Source organism: Gorilla gorilla, chromosome 15, assembly GCF_029281585.2.
Source record: "Gorilla gorilla gorilla isolate KB3781 chromosome 15, NHGRI_mGorGor1-v2.1_pri, whole genome shotgun sequence".
In the NCBI taxonomy this organism is placed as follows: Eukaryota; Metazoa; Chordata; class Mammalia; order Primates; family Hominidae; genus Gorilla; species Gorilla gorilla.
Window position 1 is genome coordinate 11,647,405 of NC_073239.2, and position 26,795 is coordinate 11,674,199.

Here is a 26,795-nt window from a genome sequence, read left to right on the forward strand (position 1 = left end):
CTTTGGGAGGCCGGGGCAGGCGGATCACGAGGTCAGGAGCTCGAGACCAGCCTGGCCAACATAGTGAAACCTTGTCTCTACTAAAAATACAAAAAATTAGCCGGGCATGGTGGCGGGTGCCTGTAATCCCAGCTACCCAGGAGGCTGAGGCAGGAGAATAGCTTGAACCTGGGAGGTGGAGGTTGCAGTGAGCCGAGATCATGCCACTGCACTCCAGCCCGGGCAACAGTGCGAGACTTCGTCTCAAAAAAAAAAAAAAAGAAAAAAGAGGAACCATCACAGATTAGAAGGGACTAAGAAGCCATGACAACACAATGTAAGATCACAGACTGAACCCTGGAGCAGAAAAGTACATCAGTGGGAAAACTGGCAAAATTCAGACAAGATCTGCAGATTAGTTACTGGTATAGCAATGCTAATTTTTCTGGCTTTGATAATTTTATTATGGTTATATGATACGTTAACATTAGGGGAAGATAGGAGAGAACCAAACGAAGACTTCTATTTTTGCAATTTTTCTGGCAATCTAAAGTTATTTCCAAATAAAACTTTAAAAAACTGAAACAGTAACAACTTTTAAAAATCATTTTACTATTTAAAAATATCCTGTATTTTTAACAGGTTTTAGGGATTCTTATGCACACTGCAGTCTGAAAACTACTAATTTAAAGAAACTCCTGGGCTGGGCGTAGTGGCTCACGCCTGAAATCCCAGCACTTTGGGAGGCTGAGGCCGGCAGATCACCTGAGGTCAGGTGTTGGAGACCAGTTGGCCAACATGGTGAAACCCCGTGTCTACTAAAAATACAAAAATTAGCCAGGCGTGGTGGTGGACGCCTGTAATCCCAGCTACTCGGGAGGGTGAGGCAAGAGAATCGCTTGAATCCAGGAGGCGGAGGTTGCAGTGAGCCAAGGTCATGCCATTCCACTCCAGCCTGGGTAACAAGAGCGAAACTCCGTCAAAAAAAAAAAAGAGAGAGAAAGAAAGAAAGGAAAGGAGTGGAAAGGAGGGAAACGGAAGGTAAGGGGAAGGGGAAGGGAACAGGGAGGAGGAAGGGGAGGGGAGGGGGAGGGGGAGGAGAACAGAGGAGAAAGGAGAGGGGAGGGGAGGGGAGGGGAGGGGAGGGGAGTCCTGCAACCACTGAAAAAAAGCTAGGCAGGTTGTAGGAAATGTTGTAGTTCTCATGTCAAACTAGATAAATACCAAAATGGAAAACTGATCTGGCCCCATATAAAAGTTCTTATTATTTGGATTATTCATTTATGTTTTTTGTTTTTTGCTTTCTTTTTTTTTTTTGAGACGGAGCCTCGCTCTGTCGCCCAGGCTGGAGTGCAGTGGCTAGATCTCGGCTCATTGCAAGCTCCGCCTCCCGAGTTCACGCCATTCTCCTGCCTCAGCCTCCTGAGTAGCTGGGACTACAGGTGCCCGCCACCACGCCCGGTTAATTTTTTGTATGTTTGGTAGACACCGGGTTTCACCGTGTTAACCAGGATGGTCTGGATCTCCTGACCTTGTGATCCGCCCACCTTGGCCTCCCAGAGTGCTGGGATTACGGGTCTTGCTCTGTCACCAAGGCTGCAGCACAGTGGCAATCATAGCTAACTGCAGCCTCGATCTCCTAAGCTCAAGCAATCTTCCTGACTCAGCCTCTGGAGTAGCTGGGACTACAGATGTGTGCCACCATGCTCACTATTTTTTTAATTTTTTGTAGAGATAGGTCTCACCATGTTGCCCAGGCTGGTCTGGAATTCCTGGCCTCAAGTGATCCTCCCACCTCCACCTCCCAAAGCACTAGGATTACAGGTGTGACCTACTGCACCTGGCCAAAAGCTTTATTTTCTTAACTGTAATAAATGGAAAAACATTTTACTTACCTTTATATCACTACCTGGTGTGGCACTTAGAGCCAAGATTCTAAAGTGATTTGTATATTTGACTAGTTCTCTTACAACCTTAAGAAAAAAAAAGTTCTTTAGTTTCATCTGTTCAATGCAAAAATAACAGTGGTTCTGTTAAACAACCTATTATACATGGTCCCTTATCATTATTCCTTAATCAATATATTGATGGTCTAGTGAGTGAACTACCACCAGTTATATTATCTGAAGAGCAAATGATTTAGGTTTATTCTCTATGCTGATCATGAACACAGTAGGGCTTCTTCTAGAGAAAAAACTGCAACATCAAAATACTCAAAGGGCAAATCAAAATACTCAAAGGTGCTGGGCACAGTGGCTCACGCTTGTAATCTCAACACTGTTGGGAGGCCAACGTGGGTGGTTCACTTTAGCTCAAGAGTTCAAGACCAGCCTGGGCAACATGGTGAAACCTGGTCTCTACAAAAGAAAAAAAAAAACTCAAAGGACTGCTTTAAGTTCAAATGGAAGAGGAAGAAAGTTCAGTTTCCATTGTCTGGGCCACAGTTCAGCCTTACGGCTATACCCATATGCACACTTGACAGATTAAGAGAAATCTTAACAGATAAAACTGCACAGAATTTTAAATAGCAATACGAAATTATATTTGAAATTTTGGGAAAGATTTTTTTTTTAAGTTAGATTTTATGTGGAAAGCTCACAAAAAAATTTTTTTTTTAGAGACAGGGTCTTACTCTGTCACCCAGGCTGGAGCACAGTGATGCCATCCATCATAGCTCACTGTAGCCTCAACCTCTGAGGCTCAAGTGATCCTCCTGCCTTGGCCTCCCAAGCAGCTGGGGCTACAGGTATGTGCCAGCATACCTGTAATGTAGTGAAAGCTAATTTTTTCACTTTTTGTAGAGGTAGGGTCACCCTGCCCAGGCCGGTCTTGAACTCCTGGCCTCAAGTGATCCCTGGCATTGGCCTTCCAAAGTGCTGGGATTACAGGTTCAAGCCACTGCGCCCAGCTAACAATATATAAATTAAGTGTATTCATTAAAAAATATAGTCATTTGAGGTAATCTTTAAAATCTAAATTTCCTTTTAAATCCTAAAACATTTCCTCGGTAGCACCAAACCACCATCTGCACTTTCTGGTTTGAACTCGACACCCATTTCTAGTATGATTAATACTGGGATAATTTGCCAAATTCCCATATACCACTTCATGTGAAGCCCCAATACAGAGGAAAATGCGCTTCCAAGTAGACTGATTTGCAGGAACAGCTCTCAGTATACCATAGTTCCCAAATTAAACACAGGATTAAACAATAAAACCAGATTATCCAAAAATCACTCCAATTTCAACCCAAGACAAAAACAAATCCAATGAGACTAACACTGAATCTTGATGAATACTGAAAAAATATTTATCGAGCTTTTAAAAATATGGTACAGATTGCATATGAAGACATAACATTATATTTATTATTCTTCAGAAACAAGTAAAATTATAATTAAAAACTGATGCAAGACAAAATATCCCTAGTGACCATTTTCAGTTTAGCTTAATGCTAGAAGTGATGGTCCTTACATATAATAGAAGGATTTTTGAAAAGTCATGAGTGCAGTAAGGAAGACAAAAAGATTGCTTACTGGATTGATGCTTTTAAAAATGTTTTGTATGATAGCCAAAATTCAAAGTGTTCTTTCAGATTGTGAGGCAGTTTCGAGTGAAATCATTTTGTTGTTATATGGCACATGTATCAATATGCCTTCCAAAACTATTACATATGAAAAGTAAGCCAAATACATTACTTCTTTTCAGGAAGAATTCTCAAGCATCTTGTAGAAGAGGAAATGGTGGTGTGTGCCTCATGGAGCAGGTGTACCTATTAGAATGTATATCTGGAATATTCAATGCGGTGTAAGCTGTCAGGGCTGTCTGGTTATTAATGAAGTCAATGCATGTTTCATTATATTCATAAAGCCTTGCTGTTAAAAAAAAAATCTAATGCCTAGAAATGTTTTGAAAATAAAATAATTACCAGCTAAATCTTCAAAACGCATTCCATAGTTTGAATTTAAAAAAATTTTTAAGTGTTTTATTATTTCATTTCATTTTTGTAGACACAGGGTCTCACTATGTTGCCCAGGCTGATCTCAAACTCCTGGCCTCAAGCTAAAATTTTTTAAATGCCCCTCTCAGATGGAAATTTTTAACATGCTATGTATTAATTTAATTTGGAATGATATAAATAAGTGGAAAAATATATTATATTCATTTCCTGAATATAATTAGGAAGATCAATTATTAAAAAAGATGACAATTATCCCTAATACAGAGATATAATACAATAACGTTTACAGTCCCCAAAGAAATGACTATACAAATTCAAAAACTGGCAGTTAAATTCATGTCTTTGCCCTAAATGAAATTAACTTTCCCTACCTTTCCCTCTTTTATTCTTGCTCTATAATCTCCTCCTATCATCACCAACTACTATAGTTTTAGCTACCATCTATATGTTTATAATTTCCAAATCTGTATCTCTACCTCAGAACTCTCCAGCAAGATCCATACTTCTATCAAGTATCGCCTAATGAATATCTACAGCTGAATTCCTCATAGACACCTCAGACTCAACACAGCTAAATCATCTTTCCACGTTCCCCCTAAACCTGCTCTCCACCCAGAACTCACAATCTTCACAGTTTTCCAAGTCAGAAATCTGGAAGTCATCCTACATCCCTTCTACCCCTCATTAGATACTCTGTCTTTAGCCTTCTTTTCTCTAATCTCTTTCAAATCTTAAGTGTTATCCCAGCTAAACATTTTTTAATGAGTCCCCACCACCTTTATCCCCTATGGCCTACAAAGGCTTTCAAACTGTTAAGCACAAAATATTAATGACCTGGCCCTTGAGCAGAAGAGGCAAAATCCCCCTTAGGAGAAGAGGGAAACAGAAAGTCAACTTAATTCAGTGCAAAGATATGAATGATGTTTGCAACCACATCCCATTACTTCATCTTATTTTATATTCCTGGAGTACTCAACTGGAAGGCACTGTGTTAGGTATGTGGCATACATTATGTCATTATTTTACCTAGCCGCCAAGAAAAGACACCGCATATTTACTACCAATCTTTATTAATTTCAAAACTCCTTTCATACCCTATTTTAGATCACTGTCCCAACCATGACTAGGCTCTCATGATCTACATCTGACACTAACTATCTGGTTAGTCTTAAAATAGAAGAAAAGAAAAAGAAAACAACAATAACAGCAAAAGGCAGTGAAGACACTGATTTGAATGGATGACAGAAAGTACAGATATTCTTTATCACCATCTGTTCTGAGATAATAGACGTAAAGGCTTTTTATAATAATATTGTCAATAACTTCCATCACTAGTAACTATTCGCCAAAATTCTCTTTAACAGTACAGTTACAATACAAAATACCATTTAACAAAATTATTACCTGGCAATAAGCATAGTTTCCGAGAGCTTTATGAGCTTCATCAATAACTAAACACTTTATTTCAGCAGCGGGACAAGCTCCTCTAGAAAGGTCATTTACCATGACCTGAGGTGTAAGAAAAAGCACTCTCTTACTGCACCATATTTCCTTCCTGGTGAAAGCTTGTGTAGACCCTGAAAATAAAAGTGACATTCTACATTCTAAACTTCAGACTGTTATCTATAAAATATAAATAGTCTGGCTTTTTCAGAATGCAAACATGCTTTGGTAACATTAAGAGAAAAACAATTTGACAATTCATCGGAATGCTACATTTTAAAGTTCTGGTGTGGTCCAAATATCAAAGCTGGCACTTATCTAGGACTACAACCAAATTGTCTTTAGAAAATTCCTACAAAATGGCATATTTGAAGAGAGGCAAATTCTTCAACTGAGAAATCTTTTTCAGGAAGAATGCCAGGAAACATCATGTTCAGTTACCCATGGGGTATACGCACATAATAGCTTCAAAATACTACGACAAGCTGCAGATATTCTCTGAAGATTGAATAAAGCAACCCTATTCATCAGTTTTGGGCTTGCTACAAGTAGAGAATGTTTTAAGAGGGAGGGCGTAAGATGCACATATTGTAGCTTGGGAACTATTCCACATGGGTCAGGAATTCCCAGCTCTTACTTCAAAATTAGTCCAGTCTAAGATACCTGTCATTTCGGCCATGTGGGATTGCGGGATACCCATCACCTGGTAGCAAGCCTCGATCTGCTGTGTCACCAAGGGTTTCGTTGGGGCCATGAAGACCACCTTTCCTGAAGGGAACCAGCGGTAGAAATTGTACATGACCACGGCGGCAATAAAGGTCTTTCCCAGTCCGGTAGGCAGACACACCAGCGTATTGCAAAACAGAGCAGCCCGGGAAATGTGCAGCTGGTAGTCCCGCACTGGGCAATTGGTAGGGTAAATCCACAGGGCGCCCGCGGAGGTACAGAACCCGCCATTCTCTAGACACAACTGCCGCTCAGCCTCGTACGCCGCGACAAGCAACACATCATCGTCCGACTCCAGCTGAGCCTCCGCTGCTGCTGGCAAAGGCGCCTTGGAGCTGCCAGGGCTCTGAGGTCGCTCAGTTCCGGAGCTGCAACCCGGAGTCCCAGATGATCGGGAGATACTTGAGCCCCACGTCTGAAAAAGCGTTCTTTGCCGTCCGCTCATTAGGCCGACAACCACCGAAGGCTTCTGTCAGATATCCGTAGCAGCAGCAGCTCAACCGCTACGGTTCCGATCCCCATCGGTTTCCTTTGCACAAAACTCTGGAACGAGAAGGCGGGACTAAGGCCAGTTTATCCAGTTGAAAATGCCGCCACTGAGTTTCCGTTGGGAATATGATTGGCTGGCTTCCCGGAAACCTTCACAGCCCTCCCGGAGACTCATGCGCATTATTAAGGCGTTACTCTAAATATGGTCCCCGGTGCGGTTCCGGTGTTTTGTTTTAACAAACTCTAAATTTAAGTTCCGTTTCCAATGATTAGATGGCTGGGCGTCATTGCTAACGTGATAAATCACTTAAAATGTTATAATAGAGATTTATTGTAAAATATTACATACCCGGGGACAATGGAATAGCCATCAATTTGGGAACTTAATGTTACTGAGCGTCTAACGTGCCTCATTCCTTGTACTTTTAAATCAGAATATAAAGTGAAAAGCAAAAATGTGTAGATGGAATAATTTGTCTTATATCTCTATCTGGGCTGAGAAAACAAAATGCCAAATCTCTTTTTCACCGTGCTGGGAGTGGCAACCCATTATTTTAATGTTTTCATTGTTTAAAGGGAAGTGAACGTGGTCTGGTCCAGCTATTCGTCAGAATTTTTTTTTTAATGCTCCTTGCAAAGCAGAGCTAACTCATAGGCAACATGCCCAGAGTCAGCCTAGATTTTTTTAAGTAAGGAGTCCTGATGTTCAACTATTAAATCTTTATTATAGATAAGAGCATTATAATAAACGTCGGTGTGCAATTATTCCACCCTAACGAAGATTTCTATCTCAAATAATTCCTGACTTCTCTCTAAACCTGACTTTGAGTAACCTCTGTAACTTTGTTTCCTCGTGTACTGAGAAAAAAATATACATCACAGAGTTACGAGCATTAATAATGTCATTCTCATCAGCAAGTGGCATCCTGAGTGCGGCTTCTTTATAAATTGTTTTATTTGTTCAAGTTTCTGAACTTCGTTTTGGACAAACTTTCTCGTATTTGTATGGGGGGAAGGGGATGGGCAGTTTGTATTTAGTTTCGGTTGTGTGATCTTTAAAAGGGAAATGGTGGGATATGGGTTTTCGGATCGACAAGGACTGAAGCACTTCAGGTGTGAATTTTTAGGCTAGAACTAGATAAAACGAGATAAGGAGCCTGAATGCTGTTTTCTTTTAACAGGTTATAGACTGGACTTTAAAGGCATAGCTGCCTTAAATGTGGGTAATGGTTGATAAATGTCGCTACCATCAGAGGTCGCTTCACAAAGGGTCTAATTCAGAATCGAAGATCTCTAGCGGTCTTCTACTCAGTCGACTGCAGAGACGACCGCGGTAGCTTTTTCAACCCGGACTCAACAAAGAAGCCCTCATAGCACAGCCTTGACGTCACTCAAAGACAGGCCCCAATCCCGACTGCTAGAGCAGAGGCCCGCCCCTCGACCTCCGTGAGTGGCCCCGCCCCGCCCTAGGGGGCGGGGCGATGCCGAACTGCGGCGGGCTGGCTCAGTAAAGCGGAGGCAGCGGGGGAAGATGGCGGCGGCCGTTCCACAGCGGGCGTGGACCGTGGAGCAGCTGCGCAGTGAACAGCTGCCCAAGAAGGACATTATCAAGTTTCTGCAGGAACACGGTTCAGATTCGGTACCGGAGGCGTAGGGGCGGCCGGGCTGTGCGGCTGAGGGACGCCTCACCCCCCTGGAGATGCCCATACATTCCGTATTCCTCTGTGCCCCCGCCCTCGTCTTCCCGCGGCCGGTGGCCTGGAAGGCCGGAGCGGCCCAGCTTGTGCTTTGGTGCCTCGCTCCCGCCTCTCGGGCGTTCTCTACTGGGGCAGGGGAGCAGCTTTATTTCTTGGGGCACACAGGCTGCAATTGTAGAGTTAAAACCTCATTGGGATCCTTGAGTGGGGGTGGAGGCCAGAAAAATAGGAACCCGAGGATATTGGGGGCTAAGGCGGAGAGGCCGAGGAATAGTGGTGTGGATGAGACTCCTGGGAGCGGGGCGCCGGCTACTAGGGAAATGGGAAGGGATGTGAAGATTTCTGTGGGAACGGTGTATCCAACTTGCTTTTCTCAACAGTTTACTAAATACTGAACATTAATGCGTGTGATTTTTAAAAAACCCGTAGGTTGTGGTTTAAGTTTTGATTTAACATATCGACCCTTTAAATGACCTTTTCACCTTTATACTTTAAGGGAGCTACATGCACATTTCTCTTGTGCAGTGGTCTGTCATTGTTATAAACAGACTAAGAAATTTATTTGAAATGCTTTATACTGTAGGCTCTCCATTTGTCAGCATAGTCTCCATCTTAACCATCCGTCTATAGTCAAGTTATTTTTGTCACACTTGTTTTTCCTTTGGAAAATAAGTTCATTCATGCATCTGTTAAATTGCTGAAATAGTTGTGCACGCAGCATTCTCTTACAAGCGGCAGCCTGCTTGTGTTTTCTATACAGTTTTTAAAATTCTAAACTTTTCATTTAGAAAAACTGTTTCTGGGTTTTTTTGTTTGTTTGTTTGAGACGGAGTCTCTCTCTGTTGCCCAGGCTGGAGTGCAGTGGCGCGATCTCGGCTCACTGCAACCTCCGCCTCCCGGGTTCAAACGATTCTCCTGCCTCTGCCTCCCGAGTAGCTAGGACTACAGGCGCGTGCCACCACGCCAGGTTAATTTTTTGTATTTTTAATAGAGACGGGGTTTCACCATGTTAGTCAGGATGGTCTCGATCTCCTGACCTCGTGATCCGCCCGCCTCGGCCTCCCAAAGTGCTGGGATTACAGGCGTGAGCCACTATTTCTGGGTTATTTTGAGAAGCTTATATTTTATTTTCATTTTGGGCGGGCGTCATGACAGGGAGATAGAAGAACTCTCCAACTTCCAGTGCCTTTTTCCTTAGTTGTTATCCTGGCATCCGCATCTTAGATTAATTTAGCAGATATTAATACAACATCTGTAACAAGAACTATTCTCAGTGTTTGGAGGTACAAGGGTGAAAAAGAAAGAACATGTGTCGGGGATCTTACCCCATTTTAATGGAACTATTTTCTCTTAAGCCAATTCGTATTTCATCTGAAACAATAGAATAGACATCATTAACATTTAATAATACCTCAGTCATGTACTTCATCATATTCTTATGAAACAAATCACGCCATGTGGAATCCTATGTAAAACTGGGCCACGTGGAACAATTTCAACAGACTTGGATTATCAAAATGTTTTTATAACATATTAATCTTTTAAATGCATAGTCTCGGTCGGTCGTGGTGGCTCATTCCTGTAATCCTAGCACTTTCGGAGGCCAAAGCGGGCGAATCACTTGAGGCCAGGCATTCAGGACCAGCCTGGCCAACGTGGCGAAACCTCATTTCTACTAAAAATACAAAAAAAATTAGCTGGGCCTGGTGGTGGGCGCCTCTAATCCCAGCTGTTCGGGAGGCTGAGGCAGGAGAATCGTTTCAACCCAAGAAGGGGAGGTTGCAGTGGGCCGAGATTGGGCCACTGCACTCCAGCCTGGGCGACAGAGCTAGACTCTGTCTCAAAAAATAATAATAATAATCTCCGGTGATCATTAACACTTAGACCTATACTTGACAATAATTATTTTATTAATCATAAGATATCAAAGAGATGTTTATGCTTTTATGCTTTGGGTATTTTCTGGAATCTTTAACAAGAAACCACCAGCATGCTCAAGGTAACTTATTACTTCCGTTTAGTCAGCTTTGTCTCCTTTCCCCATCAGCTGTTATTTAGAACATATCTTTGAAAGAAAAAGCAAAAGAAAAAAAATACAATAGTGATAGTGTTAGCTGTTAATTGCTAATAATGTTAACTGCTTTATCAAAAGCTTAGAAGATGCCAAAGGACAACTTTGAGAAGGTAACAAAATTAGGAATTAAGCAAGGACCACAAGGCAGAAAAAGAAACAGAATAAAATAAGGAAACAAAGAAGTTATGGAAATCCTCACAATTACGTGATTTTCAGATAAAGATATACTACGACTTGCTATTTCAGCAGTAGTATTTTAGTGTCCATCTGCCATCTTAGCAGTCTTATATTTGAAAGAAAAGGAATCCCGCTGTTACCTTGAGTTATTAAATACAGTATTAATCATAATCCCAATATTTATTAAGTTCTTACTGTGTGACAGGCTCTATGCTAAATGCATTAAATGGATTTTTGCATTTTATCCTTATATCAACTCTTTGACGTAGACGCTGTTATTAATCTTCCACTACAGATATGGAGGCTGAGTCCTTACAAGCTTAGTCCCCTGTCTAGTGTCAGACAGCTAGGATTTTTTTTTTTGTTTTGAGACAGATTCTTGCTCTGTCACCTAGGCTGGAGTGCAGTGGTGCGATCTCGGCTCACTACAACCTCCGCCTCCCAGGTTCAAGCAATTCTCCTGCTTCAGCCTCCCGAGCTGGGACTACAGGCATGCGCCACCATGGCCAGCTAAATTTTGTATTTTTAGTAGAGATGGGGTTTTGTCACGTTGGCCAGGCTGGTCTCAAACTCCTGACCTCAGGTGATCCGCCTGCCTCAGCCTCCCAAAATGCTGAGATTACAGGCATGAGCCACCACGCCCGGCCCGCACAGCTAGGATTTTAACCTAGGTAATATGACTCCACAGCCCATATATTTAGCAATTATATATATAATGTTAAGCATAGCAATCTCAACATATGTATGTTACATGCTTGTGTAACAGTGACTCTTCCTAGTCTGCTAAGAATGGGTTACAAATGCCTCAGGATAGCTATGCCCAACCTGGCTGGAGGCCCTCAAGGGCTGCGCCCAAGTATCCTGCAGTGAGCAGCTGACTCTAGTCACCACAGTGTGCTTGCTGTATAAATGTTATTTTTTGTGAGTGTTGACAGGAAAAAGTTTAGGATGAACCACTGTGTTCAGTACATAACACTACAGTTGCAGTCTTGTCACTAATTCTTGTAAATACCGAATTTTTAAAAAATCTCATACTTTTTTTGTAACAAAGTAGAGTATAAACTATAGGGTTTATTTCTTCTTCAGTACTAGTACTACTGAAAACACAACTGCTAACATAAAAGGATCGTTTTCTAATTTTAGACACTTCTTACTCGGGAGAAGTTATCTTGATTACCCAGCTTTTTTCCTTATAGTTTCTTGCAGAACATAAATTATTAGGAAACATTAAAAATGTGGCCAAGACAGCTAACAAGGACCACTTGGTTACAGCCTATAACCATCTTTTTGAAACTAAGGTGAGTATTGTTAGATTCTGTTAGCAGAACATCACTTTTGAAATTTTATTTCCGAAAAAGATGTTTAAAATTTGCATTGATTTGTTGAATGTGTTGGAGCTTTTCCACCTGTAATTTTTCTGAACTATTATCATAAGTGGACTAGCTGTCAAATCTAGCAAGGCTAATCTGCAGTATGGCAGAATGTTTCAGTATTTTCAAAGGGTCTGGATTTTGTAGCTTAAATTGAGACAACAAATTCTTAAGTCCACTGAAGTTATAAATTCATTAGGTCAGTGGTATTACCGTATTACTTTAGCATATGGTGTATATTAAATGTATTTTATTGTTGTTTTATTATATATGTTAAATGTTATATTGAAAATAAGTTTCCATTTCACTAATGAATTTAAAGTCTGGTTTAGATTTAGGCTGAGCTTTACAAAAATACATTTTAAGACATTTTCCCATATTTGTTTACTATGAAATGAATATCTTCCACAGGAAAGAAATCTTTATTTAGGAGTTATTTGAATAGTGTTTATATCTCTGGGTATGAGTTGGCCTTTCTAAGGTCATGGTTCTCATTTCAGAATTTATATTGTAAGCTGGTTTGAGGGTAATAATTTATTGTTTAAAAATAAATTATGAACAAAATTCTTTCTTTGCTCTTCGTTTCCTTAGACCATTTATTCACAATTGTGTTATACAACCTATATTTATTATGCAGATGTTCATTTAATTGACAGGCTGAAAATCTTGATGTTGCTTCTTGGTTTTAGCCTGTCCTGGGTATGATGTTACAACATTTTCCTTACAGCGTTTTAAGGGTACTGAAAGTATAAGTAAAGTGTCTGAGCAAGTAAAAAATGTGAAGCTTAATGAAGATAAACCCAAAGAAACCAAGTCTGAAGAGACCCTGGATGAGGTCTGTATATAATTATTTTTTTATTTTATCATGTGGAGTCTAGAAATTGTATTTATTTCTTTATTATTTGCACTAACTTCTCATAGTGAAGGGTGGTTGAATACGGCCACTTTCAATGAGCCAAACACTTAATGTAGTGTGCCATTTCCCTTAGGTGTACTGGGACAGAAATAATCCTAAGAACTAGTGCTTTACAGTTATTAGCCTATTCTGTGAAACACTTCTGATACTGTATTTAATATTGCCTCCACATCTGTCCAGACCTTCTGAGCTTTCAAAGCTATTTTAAGGCCTTGATTCTATAGCCAAGTTGGACTAAGTGAAATACATTTTCTTTTGATTATTTTTAGCTTTTTCTAATGTACATGGTGTCCCTGGCAATAGAAATAATCCAGGCTTGGCTGCAGGATGTGGGTTCATCTGTCTCAGTTTTCCCAACTCAGGTTTTATATTTTGGTACAAAGGTTTGAAGAACCAGATTAATTCATTCCTGCAAATTGACAGCCTTAGTAGAGCTAAGATCAGCTACTAAGAACTGACTTAGCAGAGCTGAATTGATTATAATCTTGTCATTTCTGATAATACCTTACTATCTAAGCTCACTCATTGCCAGCAGTCTTAGTATCAGTGATAATAATCTATTTTTAGTTCTTGTAAAGAGGTGAGGCTATTGATGACAGTGTAGCTTTTGGGTATTTGTGGAAAGTGTAAGTTCAGTTATACAATTATAGATGTTTACTTGATTAAAGCTAGTTAATTTTGCATGATCTTTTCCTATTGGCTAAAAAGCACAACTTAATGTTCATAGGTATATGTGCACACAAAGCAGTTTTAAAGTTTATCACAATTAATATTTAATAAATGTTAAATCTATTGAGTAGCTACTAAGGTAAATGGAGCAATTATTATTGAAGGGTTTCAGAAGCAACTGGCAACATAGTTTACCCTCCAGGAAATTAGAATGGGGATGGTTTTAGGAGACAGATAATATTTCATTAAGGAGTTAAGAAAATAAAAGGTAAATTCATAAAAGCTAGAGACAATCTAGAGCGAGCTTATGAGGGTCCTAAACTCTATCATTTTATTTAAAACCTCTTCGTTTAACTGGCCAGCTTGAACCCAATTATGTACTGTGACTGTTTTCCTAGCGTCCTATATTCAAAAGCCTCTTGTCCATTTCCTTGCTAACCCTCGTTGTCTACTCTCTGTCTTCATGCTTTGGGACTGGAGAGCAGGCATTATAAACACATAATCATAAAACCTTTTATTGAGCCTGGTATAAATTCATGCTTAATATTAGCCAAGCATGTTTTCTAGTTTCATTGCTACTCAACATTTATACTATCCTTTGCCCAATTCTCCATCACATTGCTCATTGCTCACATAAAGTATTTGACATTTTCTCACAAATTCTCAGTCCCTTCTTACTCCTTTCTCTTTTTTTGTTTTTGTCTTTGAGACAAAGTCTCACTCTGTCGCCCAGGCTGGAGTGCAGTGGTGCCATCTCGGTTCACAGCAACCTCCCCCTCCTGGGTTCAAGTGATTCTCCTGCCTCAGCCTCCCCAGTAGCTGGGACTCCAGGCAGGCGCCACCACGCCCAGCTGATTTTTGTATTTTTAATAGAGACGCAGTTTCTCCATGTTGGCTGGGCTGGTCTTGAACTCCTGACCTCAAGTTATCCGCCCACCTAGGCCTTCCAAAGTGTTGGGATTACAGGCGTGAGCCACTGCCCCTGGACTCCCTTCTCATTATATGCTCCTGTGTTCTGTAGTGCCAAAATGTGAATGTCTAGCCATTGCCATTCCCTTCTTCTGAGCTTAAAATTTCTCTGAATCTTTGCGTCCCTTTTTCTTTCTCATGTCTCCTTCAGGACGAATGCTCTCAAACATCTTCCTTTTATTTTAAACGTTCATTCCTTTTCCATTTTCAAGCATTCGAAGCAAGGCCTCATACCCAGAATGTTAAAAACGTTGTTCATTTCTTGCCTCCCTTCTCTTTCTTTATCCAGTCAGCAACAAAATGGGTATTCTAATAAGATTTCTAAAACAATACTTTGCAAACCACACCCTGCTGAAAAATCTTCAGTAATTGAGTGTTGTCTAGAATTGCCCTGTTCAGTATGGTAGTTACTAACAATATGTGGCTACAGAGTGCTTTAGCTACTTTGAACTGAAATGTGCTTTAAGAATAAAATATATACTCAGTTTCAAAGGTGTAATTTAGACGTTTCTTTTTTAAAAAAGAATGTAAAATATCTCAGTATTTTTTATATTGATTACTTATTGAAATAATGGTATTTGGGATGTTTTAGTTTAAGAAAATTTTTCATTTAAAAATTTTTTATTTTATTTTTTTAAGACAGGGTTGGTTGGGAGGCCAGGCATGGTGGCTCGTGCCTGTAATCCCAGCACTTTGGGAGGCCGAGGCAGGCAGATCACCTGAGGTTGGGAGTTCGAGACCAGCCTGGCCAACATGGTTAAACCCTGTCTGTACTAAAAATACAAAAAATTAGCCAGATGTGGTGGTGCACACCTGTAATCCCAGCTACTCGGAAGGTTGAGGTGGGAGAATCGCCTGAACCCCGGAGGCGGAGGTTGCGGTGAGCTGAGATCGCACCATTGTACTCCAGCCTGGGCAACAAGAGTGAAACTCTGTCTCAAAAAAAAAAAAGACAGGGTCAGTCAGGTACAGTGGCTGGTGCCTGTAATCCCAGCACTTTGGGAGGCCAAGAGGGGCAGATCACTTGAGGTCAGGAGTTTGAGACCAACATGGTGAAACCCCGTCTCTACTAAAAATACAAAAATTAGCTGGGCATGGTGGCATGCACCTGTAATTCCAGCCACATGGGAGACTGAGGCAGGAGAATCACTTGAACCCAGGAGGCAGAGGTTGCAGTGAGCCGAGATTGCGCCACTGCACTCCAGCCTGGGCAATAGAGGGAGACTCAGTCTCAAAAAAAAAAAAACAAAACAAAAAAAAAGACAGGGTCATGCTGTGTTGCCCAGGCTGGACTCAAACTCTTGGGCTCCAGTGATCCTCCTGCCTCAGAATACTCAGAATAACTGGGACTACAGGCATACCACTGCCTGGCATAGACATACTTCATCTCTTTCTTTTTACATTTTTAAGTGCAGCTATTAGACAACTCAAAATTACATTTGTGACTCCCATTTTTATTGGTCACCACTGGTCTTCAATATATATCAAAATTTCTTATTCTTGGCATTCAAAACTTCCAAAATGTGGCCGCTGCTAAGCTCCATATTCCATGTTTCTATAGATGTATTCTTTTTTTTTCTTTGTTTTTTGAGACGGGGTCTCGCTCTGTTGCCTAGGCTGGAATGCAGTGGTGTGATCTCGGCTCACTGCAACCTCCGCCTCCCGGGTTCAAGCAGTTCTCCTGCCTTAGCCTCCTGAGTAGCTGGGATTACAGGTGCACACCACAACGCCCGGTTAATTTTTGTATTTTTAGTAGAGACAGGGTTTCACCATGTTGGTCAGGCTATTGTCGAACTCCTGACCTCGTGATCCACCCACCTCGGCCTCCCAAAGTGCTGGGATTACAGGCGTGAGCCACTGTGCCCGGCCTGTATAGACATGTTATTGGACAGGTGCAGTGGCTCACGCCTATTATCCCAGCACTTTGGGAGGCCAAGGAAGGTGGATCATTTGAGCCCAGGAGTTCAAGACTAGCCTGGGCAACATGGCGAAACCTGTCTCTACCAAAAAAGTAGCCAGGCATGGTGGTGTGTGCCTGTAGTCCCAGCTAGTCAGGAGGCTGAGCAGGGAGGATCCTTTGAGCCTGGGAGCCAGAGATTGTAGTGAGACAAGATTGTGTGCCACTGCACTGCCTAGGTGGCAGAGTAAGACCTTGTCTCAAAAAAAAAAAAAAAGTTTTTTCTTTGACCACAAATGTCTGCTCATTGTCTACTACATCATGCCCTTTCCTACCTCCATATTTTATTTCTTCCTTAGAGTGTCCTTTTACTGTCCCTATTTGTCACTTCTGTGCTCCCTTTAAGACCCAGCTCCTGGGCTCATTGCTTCCTCTGGAATTTTTACCATGTGAGACTTTGCTGTATACGTACACAACTGCATACATTCCTAAGCACATTTGTATTATTTATTTCTACCTTTATTTTAATATAAAGACTTGTCTAATAGCTCTTATGGGATTTTAAATCAGTCATTGTCAATATATTTATTGTCTATTGTATATTAAATAGCACTGAGGAAAATTTTCATGGTATGAATGAGTATTGTACAGGAAAGAAAATATAAGTTACGACAGAAACTCACACTTAGCAATTAGAAGTCAGTATAAAAGTACTCAAACGGAAAATTTGATAACTTCATCTTTGATAACTGCTTCATATGTAGTTATTACCAACTTCTGGTGATTCTGCCTCCAAAATATATCCCAAAGCCATTCATGTTTTGTCATCCTCACTGTTAGCACCCTGGTCTAAACCTAAGCTACTATAATAACTTTTTTCCTAACAAGTCTCTCCACTTCTACTTTTGCTTCCCAAGTCATTTTTTATATTTCAGTCACAGTGATCTATTTAAAACACAAATCTGGCTGGGCACTGTGGCTCACGCCTGTAATCCCAACACTTTGGGAGGCTGAAGCAGGCAGATCACCTGAGGTCAGGAATTCGAGACCAGCCTGGCCAACATGTGAAACCCCATCTGCACTAAAAATACAAAAATTAGCCGAGTGTGGTGGTTCATGCCTGTAGTCCCAGCTGCTGGGGAGGCTGAGGCAGGAGAATTGCTTGAACTCGGGAAACAGGTTGCAGTGAGCCGAGATCACACCACTGCACTCCAGCCTGGGCAACAGAGTGAGACTCGGTCTCAGAAATAAAAAAATAAACACAGATCTGATTCTGTAACTTCTCTTATTTAAAACTCTAAATTGGCTAATGTCCTAAAGATAAAAACCCAGATTCTAACATGTCCTACATATTTTTCTAGCCTTATTTCATGCCATTCTCCCTTTCATTGCTCCCTTACAGACAGTAATATTTTTATACTTTTGAAATATTATTAAGCAGGCACAGTGGCTCCTGCCTGTAATCCAGTACTTTGGGAGACTGAGGCAGGTGGACTGCTAGAGCCTATAAGTGAGCCGTGATCACGCCAATGTAAAATATCTCAGTATTTTACAGTGGTATGATCACTCCAGCCTCAGCAACACTGAAACCCTGTCTCTTAAAAAAGGAAAAAAATATATATATATATAATTTTTTTTTTTAAGACAGAGTTTTACTCTTGTCACCCAGGCTGGAATTCAGTGGCACAATTTTGGCTCACTGCAACCTCTGCCTCCTGGATTCAAGTGATTCTCCTGCTTCAGCCCCCTAAATAGCTGGGATTTCAGGCGCCTGCCACCATGCCCAGCTAATTTTTGTATTTTTAGTAGAGATGAGGGTTTCACCATGTTGGCCAGGTTGGTCTCGAACTCCTGACCTCAGGTGATCAACCCTTCTGGGCCTCCCAAAGTGCTGGGTTTACAGGTGTGAGTAACTGCGCCTGGCTGATTGAAAGATTTCTATGCTGTGTGCACCTGCTCTACTGAGGAGGTCATGGAAAAGACAAGAGTTCAAAGGCTGATAGAATTCTGGAACTTCAGGGAGGGATAGATTAAGATCCTGCATGGTTTAGGCCTTTGGACACAAAACCATAAGCAGTAATTGTTAATATCACTGTAGCAGTTGAGTAGAGGACTGACTCAAGGTGTCAGAGATAAACACAATCGGACATTAAAGTGGTGAAAACAGATTTTATTCAGCCTACTGACAGTAGGGGAAAGAGCTAAACTCCAGTGGAGGGGTAACTGGGCCTTTTAAAAGAATGAGGGGGCTGGGCCTGGTGGCTCACACTTGTAATCCCAGCACTTTGGGAGGCCGAGGCGGGCAGATCACGAGGTCAGGAGATGGAGACCATCCTGGCTAACATGGTGAAACCCCGTCTCTACTAAAAATACAAACAAAAATTAGCTGGGTGTGGTGGCGGGCGCCTGTACTCCCAGCTACTTTGGGAGGCTGAGGCGGGAGAATGGCGTGAACCCGGGAGGCAGAGCTTGCAATGAGCCGAGATCATGCCACTGCACTCCAGCCTAGGCGACACAGCAAAGACTCCGTCTGAAAAAAAAAAAAGAATGAGGGAGTAGAGAGGGATTTAAGCAGAGTTAGAGAAGTGAAAAATTACATAAAGTAGGAAGCGGGGTTGGTCCATATGAAACCCATCTGAGTTTGCCAACTGGCGCTTATCAAAATCAGGCTCGCACAGAGACAGAGACAGGGGTCCTATCTTCATCTTGAGGCCTTGGCTGGAACAAACAGTAAATTTTTTTTGGCAGCCTTAAGTTTTCTTAGGCGGACACTTTAAGGAGGGATCAGGTCCTCCTAGGAATAAGGCCTTGAGCTATTTGAAACTTGTGTTTGTTCAAATCTTTATAGTCCAAGGTTGAAGGCTCGTGAAGAAGAGGGCTCAGAGGACCCTAGCTAGGGTTTGGTCAGGGAGAGAATCTTTTGCCCAAGAGGTAGACTATTTGCAAGGAGATCAGACTTTTTTTTTTTTTAGATGGAGCCTTGCTCTGTCACCCAGTGGTGCCATCTTGGCTCACTGCAACCTCCACCTCCTGGAGCAAGTGATTCTCCTGACTCTACCTACGGAGTAGCTGGGATTACAGGCACACGCCACCACATCCACCTAATTTTTGTATTTTCAATAGAGATGGGGTTTTACCATGTTGGCCAGGCTGATCTCAAACTCTTGACCTCAAGTGATCTACCCACCTTGGCCTCCCAAAGTGCTGAGATTACAGGAGTGAGCCACCGCACCCAGCACAGATATTTTTACTTACAAGTTTTGGAAAAGGATAAAACCTTCAGCTAGGGAAATGAAAGTGAATAAAAATTTGCATAACTTGACCAATTAGAAATAGATCAGGAATAGGCCAGGCGCGGTGGCTCACACTTGTAATCCCAACACTTTGGGAGGCCGAGGCGGGTGGATCACGAGGTCTGGAGTTCGAGACCATCCTGGCCAACATGGTGAAACCGTGTCTCTACTAAAAATCCAAAAAATGAGCTGGGCGTGGTGGCAGGCACCTGTAGTCCCAGCTACTCGGGAGACTGAGGCAGGAGAATCACTTGAACCCAGGAGGCAGAGGTTGTTGCAGTGAGCCAAGATCACACCGCTGCACTCCAGCCTGGCGACAGAGTGAGACTCCATCTCAGAAAAAAAAAGAAATAGGTCAGGAATAAAGAAAACACTTTCTCTTGCTTTTCAAACTCAGGAACTAATAGATTTGAATTATTGGATATCCAAGCACACCTTTGTTATTTATTTTATGAAATTTAGAAACCAAATATAGATTTGGATAATGCAGATCCCTCTGAATTTGATCTGAATTCAGAAACCAAACAGATTTAGGTAAGGATACTTTTAAATTCGGTACACTTCTTCTTTTTTTTAACTAACTCCCTAAGATTCTTGACAGTTCCTCTGTCTGCTTTCCTCTCATATATGAATTGCTATTGATTAGATTAATATGTAACCTTTTTTGTAGAAGACCCTGATAATCCTACTTTGTTCTAGGAAATATGCCTGTTATAGCAATTTCTTTAGGTAATTTCATCCATTGTGTGAATTTTTCCAAATCAGGGACAGAGGCAATATCACTGTATTCATTCTAATTGGTTATTATAAAAACACCTAGTAATATCAATTATTGCTGCTAAAACAGTTCAAATCTTTGTGGGGGGAAGTCACCATCCCTTATTTTAATGCCTTATGATTTCATAGGAATTAAATAGTAATGATTTTTTTTAACTTTAGGAAATAACTGAAATCGTGTTATGGTTTGGTGAATTATTAACAGAATCTTATTAGAAGAATTTAGGCTTCCAAAGAAGCTGGAAGTTATTTGAAATTAAATTATAGATGTGTAAGTTACTAATAGTCACATCACAGCCTTGAAATTAGATACTGAGGGTTTTGTTTGTTTGTTTATTTATTACCAAATCCATCAAACTCTTTAAACTGACTTTGGTCATTGTTGGCTATTGTTTGTCATTCTTTTAAAGGACACAAATTAATAACTCTGTGTGTGTGTGTGTTGTTTTTTGTTTTTAGGGTCCACCAAAATATACTAAATCTGTTCTGAAAAAGGGAGATAAAACCAACTTTCCCAAAAAGGGAGATGTTGTTCACTGCTGGTATACAGGAACACTACAAGATGGGACTGTTTTCGATACTAATATTCAAACAAGTAAGTCTAAATGGAATCTTATGTTTTTGGCTTAAAGAGATTCTAAATACTTGGGTGGCAGACAGATGAGTAGTTAGCAGTACCTTTTTCCTGACTGTCACCTACTTTCATCCAGACATACTTTCCCCCAAGATCTACTTGGAAGAGGTCTTCAGTTCACTGATTATTGGCTGGCTAAAGACCTCTTGTTCTTTGGAAAGCAAAAGATAAGGAATCTCAGTCTAAACCTGGTTAATGTCCCAAAGTAAGGCATTAGTATTTGAATAGAAAAGGCAGGATAGTATGCTGTTTTGTGATATAAGTATAGGTCCTACCCCTCTACCCTTTGTTAAGAATGTAATTATTTTTACGGCCAGAATTTTATTGATGGATGATCTTTGTAAATTTTTTCCTTCTTTTAAAATACATAGTATTGTAATTCTGAAATCAAACCACTATATTTTTCCACTGGAATTTAATAATTTCCAATGGAAATTTCTTAATAATAAATTAGAGTATATCATTAATGATAAGGAAAATCTGTTTTACAGGTGCAAAGAAGAAGAAAAATGCCAAGCCTTTAAGTTTTAAGGTCGGAGTAGGCAAAGTTATCAGAGGAGTAAGTAAAGAATGCCAATGAATCAGTAGATATTCTGGCATATGCTGCTTCTGGTATGGTGCTGTAAAGAATTAGGTTTGGGGATATAATACAAAGGAAACAGACTTTGGAGTCTGACAGATTGGGTATAATCATTGTTAGCTGATCTTGCACAAGTTGTCTGGGTCTCAGTTTCGCTACGTATAAAATGAGGACAGTACTGCCTACCTCAAGGTTTTTAGAAGATTAAATGAGCATAACTTGAAGTACCTAATACAGTAGGGGCTTAAATATTAGTCCCTTCCATGTGTACCCATTTTATTATTTTTCTTCATAAAGTAAGTCTTTGTCAGAATGTTTGGCCCTCTAAATTTAAGGTTCCTGTAAAATGTCTTATAACTGTTGTACCATTTACATATAATTTGCAAAGGTAAAATATCTGTCCCACTGAAGTATTCATAGAAGCGGAGTTTGTTTCTGCAGCCTTTTCACCTCATACAACATAGGCTGCAATACCAGAAAATCGTTCAAACATGAGCATGCTTTAACCTACACTTATATGTGAGAGATAACAGAAAGAAACTTTGAGAAAAGAGGAAGTTAGGCTTGACCCGTACTGACCATTATACTGTACAAAAGATGATAAAAGAGTAGGGCAGACTGTCACCTTCTATGAATCAGGTTTTCATGCTAAGGCCTGCCCATTGTGCCCATTGTTTGTTTTAAATTGTTATTCTCAGAACAGCAGACATCAATAACTGAAATGCCTATTTAAATGCAGTTATAGGAACCTTCAATATATTACTCTCTGTACAATCAGTAGGTCCTAAGATATGGTTCAGACAATCATATACAGAACCTATAAAACATCTTAAAACTAAAGGTTTAGTTGAGCATAACTTATAATTGTTACCTGCCCCAGCCGGGCGTGGTGGCTCATGCTTGTAATTGCAGCAATTTGGGAGGCCGAGGTGGGTGGATCACGAGGTCAGGAGATCGAGACCATACTGGCTAACACTGTGAAACCCGTTTCTACTAAAAATACAAAAAATTATCTGGGCATGGTGGCATTTGCCTGTAGTCCCAGCTACTTGGGAGGCTGAGACAGGAGAATTGCTTGAACCCGGGAGGTGGAGGTTGTAGTGAGCTGAGATTACGCCACTGCACTCCAGCCTGGGCAACAGAGCAAGACTCCATCTCAAAAAAAAAAAAAAAATTATTACCTGCCCGTACCAAGTTGATAGCAAGTATATTATCAAATTGGGCCATTTTTCTATTTCTGTAACTTATTTGCATACTGGTAAATTTCTTCTAGTCTACCAATTCTTTTTTTTTGAGACGGAGTTTTGCTCTTGTTGTCCAGGCTGGAGTACAATGGTGCAATCTCGGCTTACTGCAACCTCTGTCTCCTGAGTTCAAGCGATTCTCTTGCCTCAGCCTCCCGAATAGCTGGGATTACAGGCATGTGCCACCACACCTAATTTTGTATTCCTAGTAGAGATGGGGTTTCATCATGTTGGTCAGGCTGGTCTTGAGTGCAGACCTCAAGTGATCGCCCTCTTCAGCCTCCCAAAGTGCTGGGATTACAGGCGCGAGCCACCTTGCCCGGCTGGTCTACCATATTCTTATTTTCCAAATGTGACCACCCTAACTTTGTCCCTTGTGCTTTATATGATTGTTGCATTTCAATACAGCGTATAATATTAGGAATATTATCCCTGTGGTGATGTGGATTTAACTGTTTGTGGAAACTAGCTTTAAGATCCAAATTTGGAAAATATGGAGAGGCCAACCCAGAAGCCTTTTATTGTTTCTTTGAAAAGTTAGTTTTACCTTTTGCAAAAGATCTTAGTGCCGTAACATTTTAAAAATTGTATTTCCAAAATTAGCTGGGCATGCCTGTAATCCCAGCTATTAGGGAGACTGAGGCAGGAGAATCGGTTAAACCCGGGAGGCAGAGGCTGCAGTGAGCCAAGATCACGCTATTGCACTCCAGCCTGGGCAACAAGAGCGAAACTCCATCTCAAAAGAAAAAAAGAAAAAAATGTATTTTATGTGCCAGCGTGACTCCACTATTACAATTTGGTAATCCTAAACAATTTTACAGTGAGTACTTGCCAGTGTATTCCAATGAAAATAAACTCGTTTGTCCTGTGATGTACAAGTGTTGCAGGTTTATGATGGTGCTAATAACAAACTGGTTTTCATAATGTATGGCATGTTACAGTTTACAAAAAGTTTTTTTTTTTGTTTTTTGTTTGTTTGTTTGAGAAGGAGTCTCACTCTGTTGCCCAGACTGGAGTGCAGTGGCTCAATCCTGGCTCACTGCAACCTCCACCTCCTGGGTTCAAGTGATTCCCCTGCCTCAGCCTCCTGAGTAGCTGGGATTACAGGCACCCACCCCCGCACCCAGCTAATTTTTTTATTTTTAGTGGAAGATGGGGTTTCACTATGTTAGCTAGGCTGGTCTCAAACTCCTGACCTTAAGTGATCTGCCCACCTCGGCCTCCCAAAGTGCTGGGATTATAGGTATGAGCCCCAAAAGGTTCTTTTCACATTAAAAAAGCCCTGCTTAAAATATCCTTTTTTTTCTATTGAAGAAATGGAAGACAAAGATTTAGGGACTCACTGAAGTACATTATCTTAGAATATAGTGAAATCTATAGTAATAGATTCTGTGTTTGTTTTAACATACAATCTTGTCTTGACTGTCCTGGTATTGCATGTGCTTTTTGCAAAATACCATTAGTTTTTATTTTGTTCTTGCCTTTAGTGGGATGAAGCTCTCTTGACTATGAGTAAAGGAGAAAAGGCTCGACTGGAGATTGAACCAGAATGGGCTTATGGAAAGAAAGGACAGCCTGATGCCAAGTATCCTTTTTTCCCCTTCATAATTAAAGTTAAAAAAAAAAAAAAAACCTCCAGATCACCTTTGAAGATGTGAAAGATGCTGTCTAGGCAAACTTCTGGATCAAGAATCCTGTCCAGACTAGTCTTCCTGATCTTTAGATGCTTATGTGTCAGCACCTCCAATAGGCAATAGTATTTTCTATTGGTATAAAGTTCAAACCTCAGCTAGAATTTTTGTTTCTCTTATTCAAATTCTTAACTTTCAAGACCTTAACTGTGAAGTTTAAGCTTAAACAGCAATTCTTAATGTTTTTAAGAGTTTAAGAAAAGTTACCATGCCCAGTACAAACTGTAGCAAACTACGATGCAAATATGGCTCATGGTAATTTTATGGTACAGTATAATTTCAGGCAATTAAATTCAAAGCTTAGAAATGGAATAGATGTGGGAGATTACCAGTTGTGAACTGAAGGAGACCACAGAATCAACAGTGTTAGTGTAAGCATTTATTATTACTGCTAATGACAATACTCACTGATAAGTCCAGTTTGTGAACATTTAAAAAAAAAATAAGGAATGACTCCAGACCATTAAGACCAGACCAATCCAATAGGTAAGAGGGAAGGTAAGTTTATGGCTTTTGTTGGTTCCATTCCTCTTGGAGCCATCAGATTAACTTTGAAAAAACAAGTCCTTTGGGAGGCAGCTTTCTGTAGTCTTAGCAGATAAACATATTTGGGAATATAATAGCTCTCTTAGCTTTTCAAAATCAAATGAACAGGCTGGGCACCATGGCTAATGCCTGTAATCCCGCACTCTGGGAGGCCAAGGAGGGCAGATCACCTGAGGTCAGGAGTTCAAGACCAGCCTGGCCAACATGGTGAAACCCCACCTCTACTAAAAATACACAAATTAGCCAGGCGTGGTGGTGCAGGCCTGTAATCCCAGCTACCCTGGAGGCTGTGGCAGGAGAATCACTTGAACCTGGGAAGCGGACGTTGCAGTGAGCTGTGATCATGCCACTGCACTCCAGCCTGGAGGAAAGAGTGAGGCTCTTGTCTGGGGGGGAGCGGAATCAAATGGTCAGCTGCAGCTCCCTCTCCCATGTGAAGAAGCATCTCAAGACCAATCTGATGCACATATAAATTATATAACTCTTAAGTTAGCATATTTTGTTTTGTTTTTGTGTTTTGGTTTTTTTTTTGAGACAGGGCCTCGCTCTGTCACCCAGGCTGGAGTGCAGCAGCGTGATCTCAGCTTGCTGCAACCTCTGCCTCGCGGACTCAAGCAATTCTCCTGCCTCACCCTCCCTAGTAGCTGGAACTACAGGTGTGCACCACTACGCCTGGCTAATTTTTGTATTTTCAGTAGAGACAGGGTTTCACTGTGTTGGCCAGGCTGGTCACAAACTCCTGACCTCAGGTGATCCACCTGCCTCAGCCTCCTAAAGTGCTGGGATTACAGGTGTGAGCTACCGTACCTGGCCTTGAACTTAGCATCTTAAAATGCACAGTAAATATTATGTACTACCTCATAAAAACTTTAATACTCTCTCTCTATATATATATATTTCCACCCCTCCCCCCCCCCCAGCTAGAATGACATTACTTTTGTTTTGGAGTACTTAATAGTCTTCATTAAGTGGTGGCTAATTTAGGAGTACTTGTAAAGCATCCAGGTAAGGAGGATCCTAGTCCAAGCTCAATTTATCTAGTGAGCCTATCTAGTCAGCCTATTCTACACTAAGGTTATGGGGGTAGGGGAGAGGCACTTTCTATCAAATGTACCTTGACTTCTTCAACAGAATTCCACCAAATGCAAAACTCACTTTTGAAGTGGAATTAGTGGATATTGATTGAAATAGCAGTGCTTCAGCTCTAAGAATATTAGAAACAATGATAAAACTTGGCCTTGAAGAAACTTACACTAGTTAGAACTTGTTACTATTGTAAAGGAAGAGTCAACTGGAAAATTCAAGAAGTTAATAAAATTTGTTTACTTGGTCCCAGCTTTTGAGAGATGTAATCCCTTATGAATCCCTGGTCTAAAATACTTTCCTACAGCTGTGTAAAATACTGGTCAAGGAGAACTTTTTCCTTTTACCTCATGTTGTAAACTTAAGTGGCTCAATAAAAATTGATCCACTGTCTTGATCTGACTGTGATTTGTTTGGTGTTAATATATTATTGTTCTGATTAGGGAACTGGAACTAAGGACCTCATCAAACCAGGGAGTAACTCCCAGGAAAATTATCTGGACAGATTGCCTGTATAATGAGAAGGCAAAAGCGTAAGGCTTGAGGGGAAACAAAATGCTAAAAGGGGAAAAATCTTGGC

The 26,795-nt window shown here is 40.9% G+C and overlaps 2 protein-coding genes across 3 annotated transcripts in view; one reads left to right on the top strand and one right to left on the bottom strand.

The window, feature by feature from the left end:
• Positions 1 to 7,795, bottom strand: part of FANCM (FA complementation group M) — a 65,733-nt gene extending 57,938 nt beyond the window's left edge. Inside the window, exons 1-3 of one of the 2 annotated variants that reach the window (XM_004055119.5) lie at positions 6,047 to 7,795; positions 5,345 to 5,517; positions 1,875 to 1,952 (exon numbers count right to left, since the gene is read on the bottom strand). In XM_004055119.5, coding sequence (XP_004055167.3) covers positions 1,875 to 1,952; positions 5,345 to 5,517; positions 6,047 to 6,554 — 759 coding nt within the window. In that variant the 5' untranslated portion in view covers positions 6,555 to 7,795. The remainder of the gene's footprint in view (positions 1 to 1,874; positions 1,953 to 5,344; positions 5,518 to 6,046) is intronic. The other variant, XM_055361855.2, reaches the window with a different exon arrangement.
• Positions 7,796 to 7,904: 109 nt separating this feature from the next.
• On the top strand, positions 7,905 to 26,612 carry FKBP3 (FKBP prolyl isomerase 3). Its single transcript, XM_004055121.3, has 7 exons — positions 7,905 to 8,237; positions 11,743 to 11,844; positions 12,644 to 12,751; positions 20,897 to 21,032; positions 21,563 to 21,630; positions 24,383 to 24,480; positions 26,264 to 26,612. The coding sequence occupies exons 1-7, from the start codon at positions 8,130 to 8,132 to the stop codon at positions 26,316 to 26,318; spliced, it is 675 nt and encodes a 224-aa protein (XP_004055169.1). The 5' UTR covers positions 7,905 to 8,129; the 3' UTR covers positions 26,319 to 26,612.
• Positions 26,613 to 26,795: the final 183 nt, after the last annotated feature.

Bases quoted from the DNA above. Each gene is read 5' to 3' on its own strand.
- FKBP3 (XM_004055121.3), top strand. From the start codon at position 8,130: ATGGCGGCGGCCGTTCCACAGCGGGCGTGGACCGTGGAGCAGCTGCGC. The intron at 11,845-12,643 runs GTGAGTATTGTT...TTTTCCTTACAG, and splicing joins ACCATCTTTTTGAAACTAAG to CGTTTTAAGGGTACTGAAAG. The intron at 21,033-21,562 runs GTAAGTCTAAAT...TCTGTTTTACAG, and splicing joins CGATACTAATATTCAAACAA to GTGCAAAGAAGAAGAAAAAT.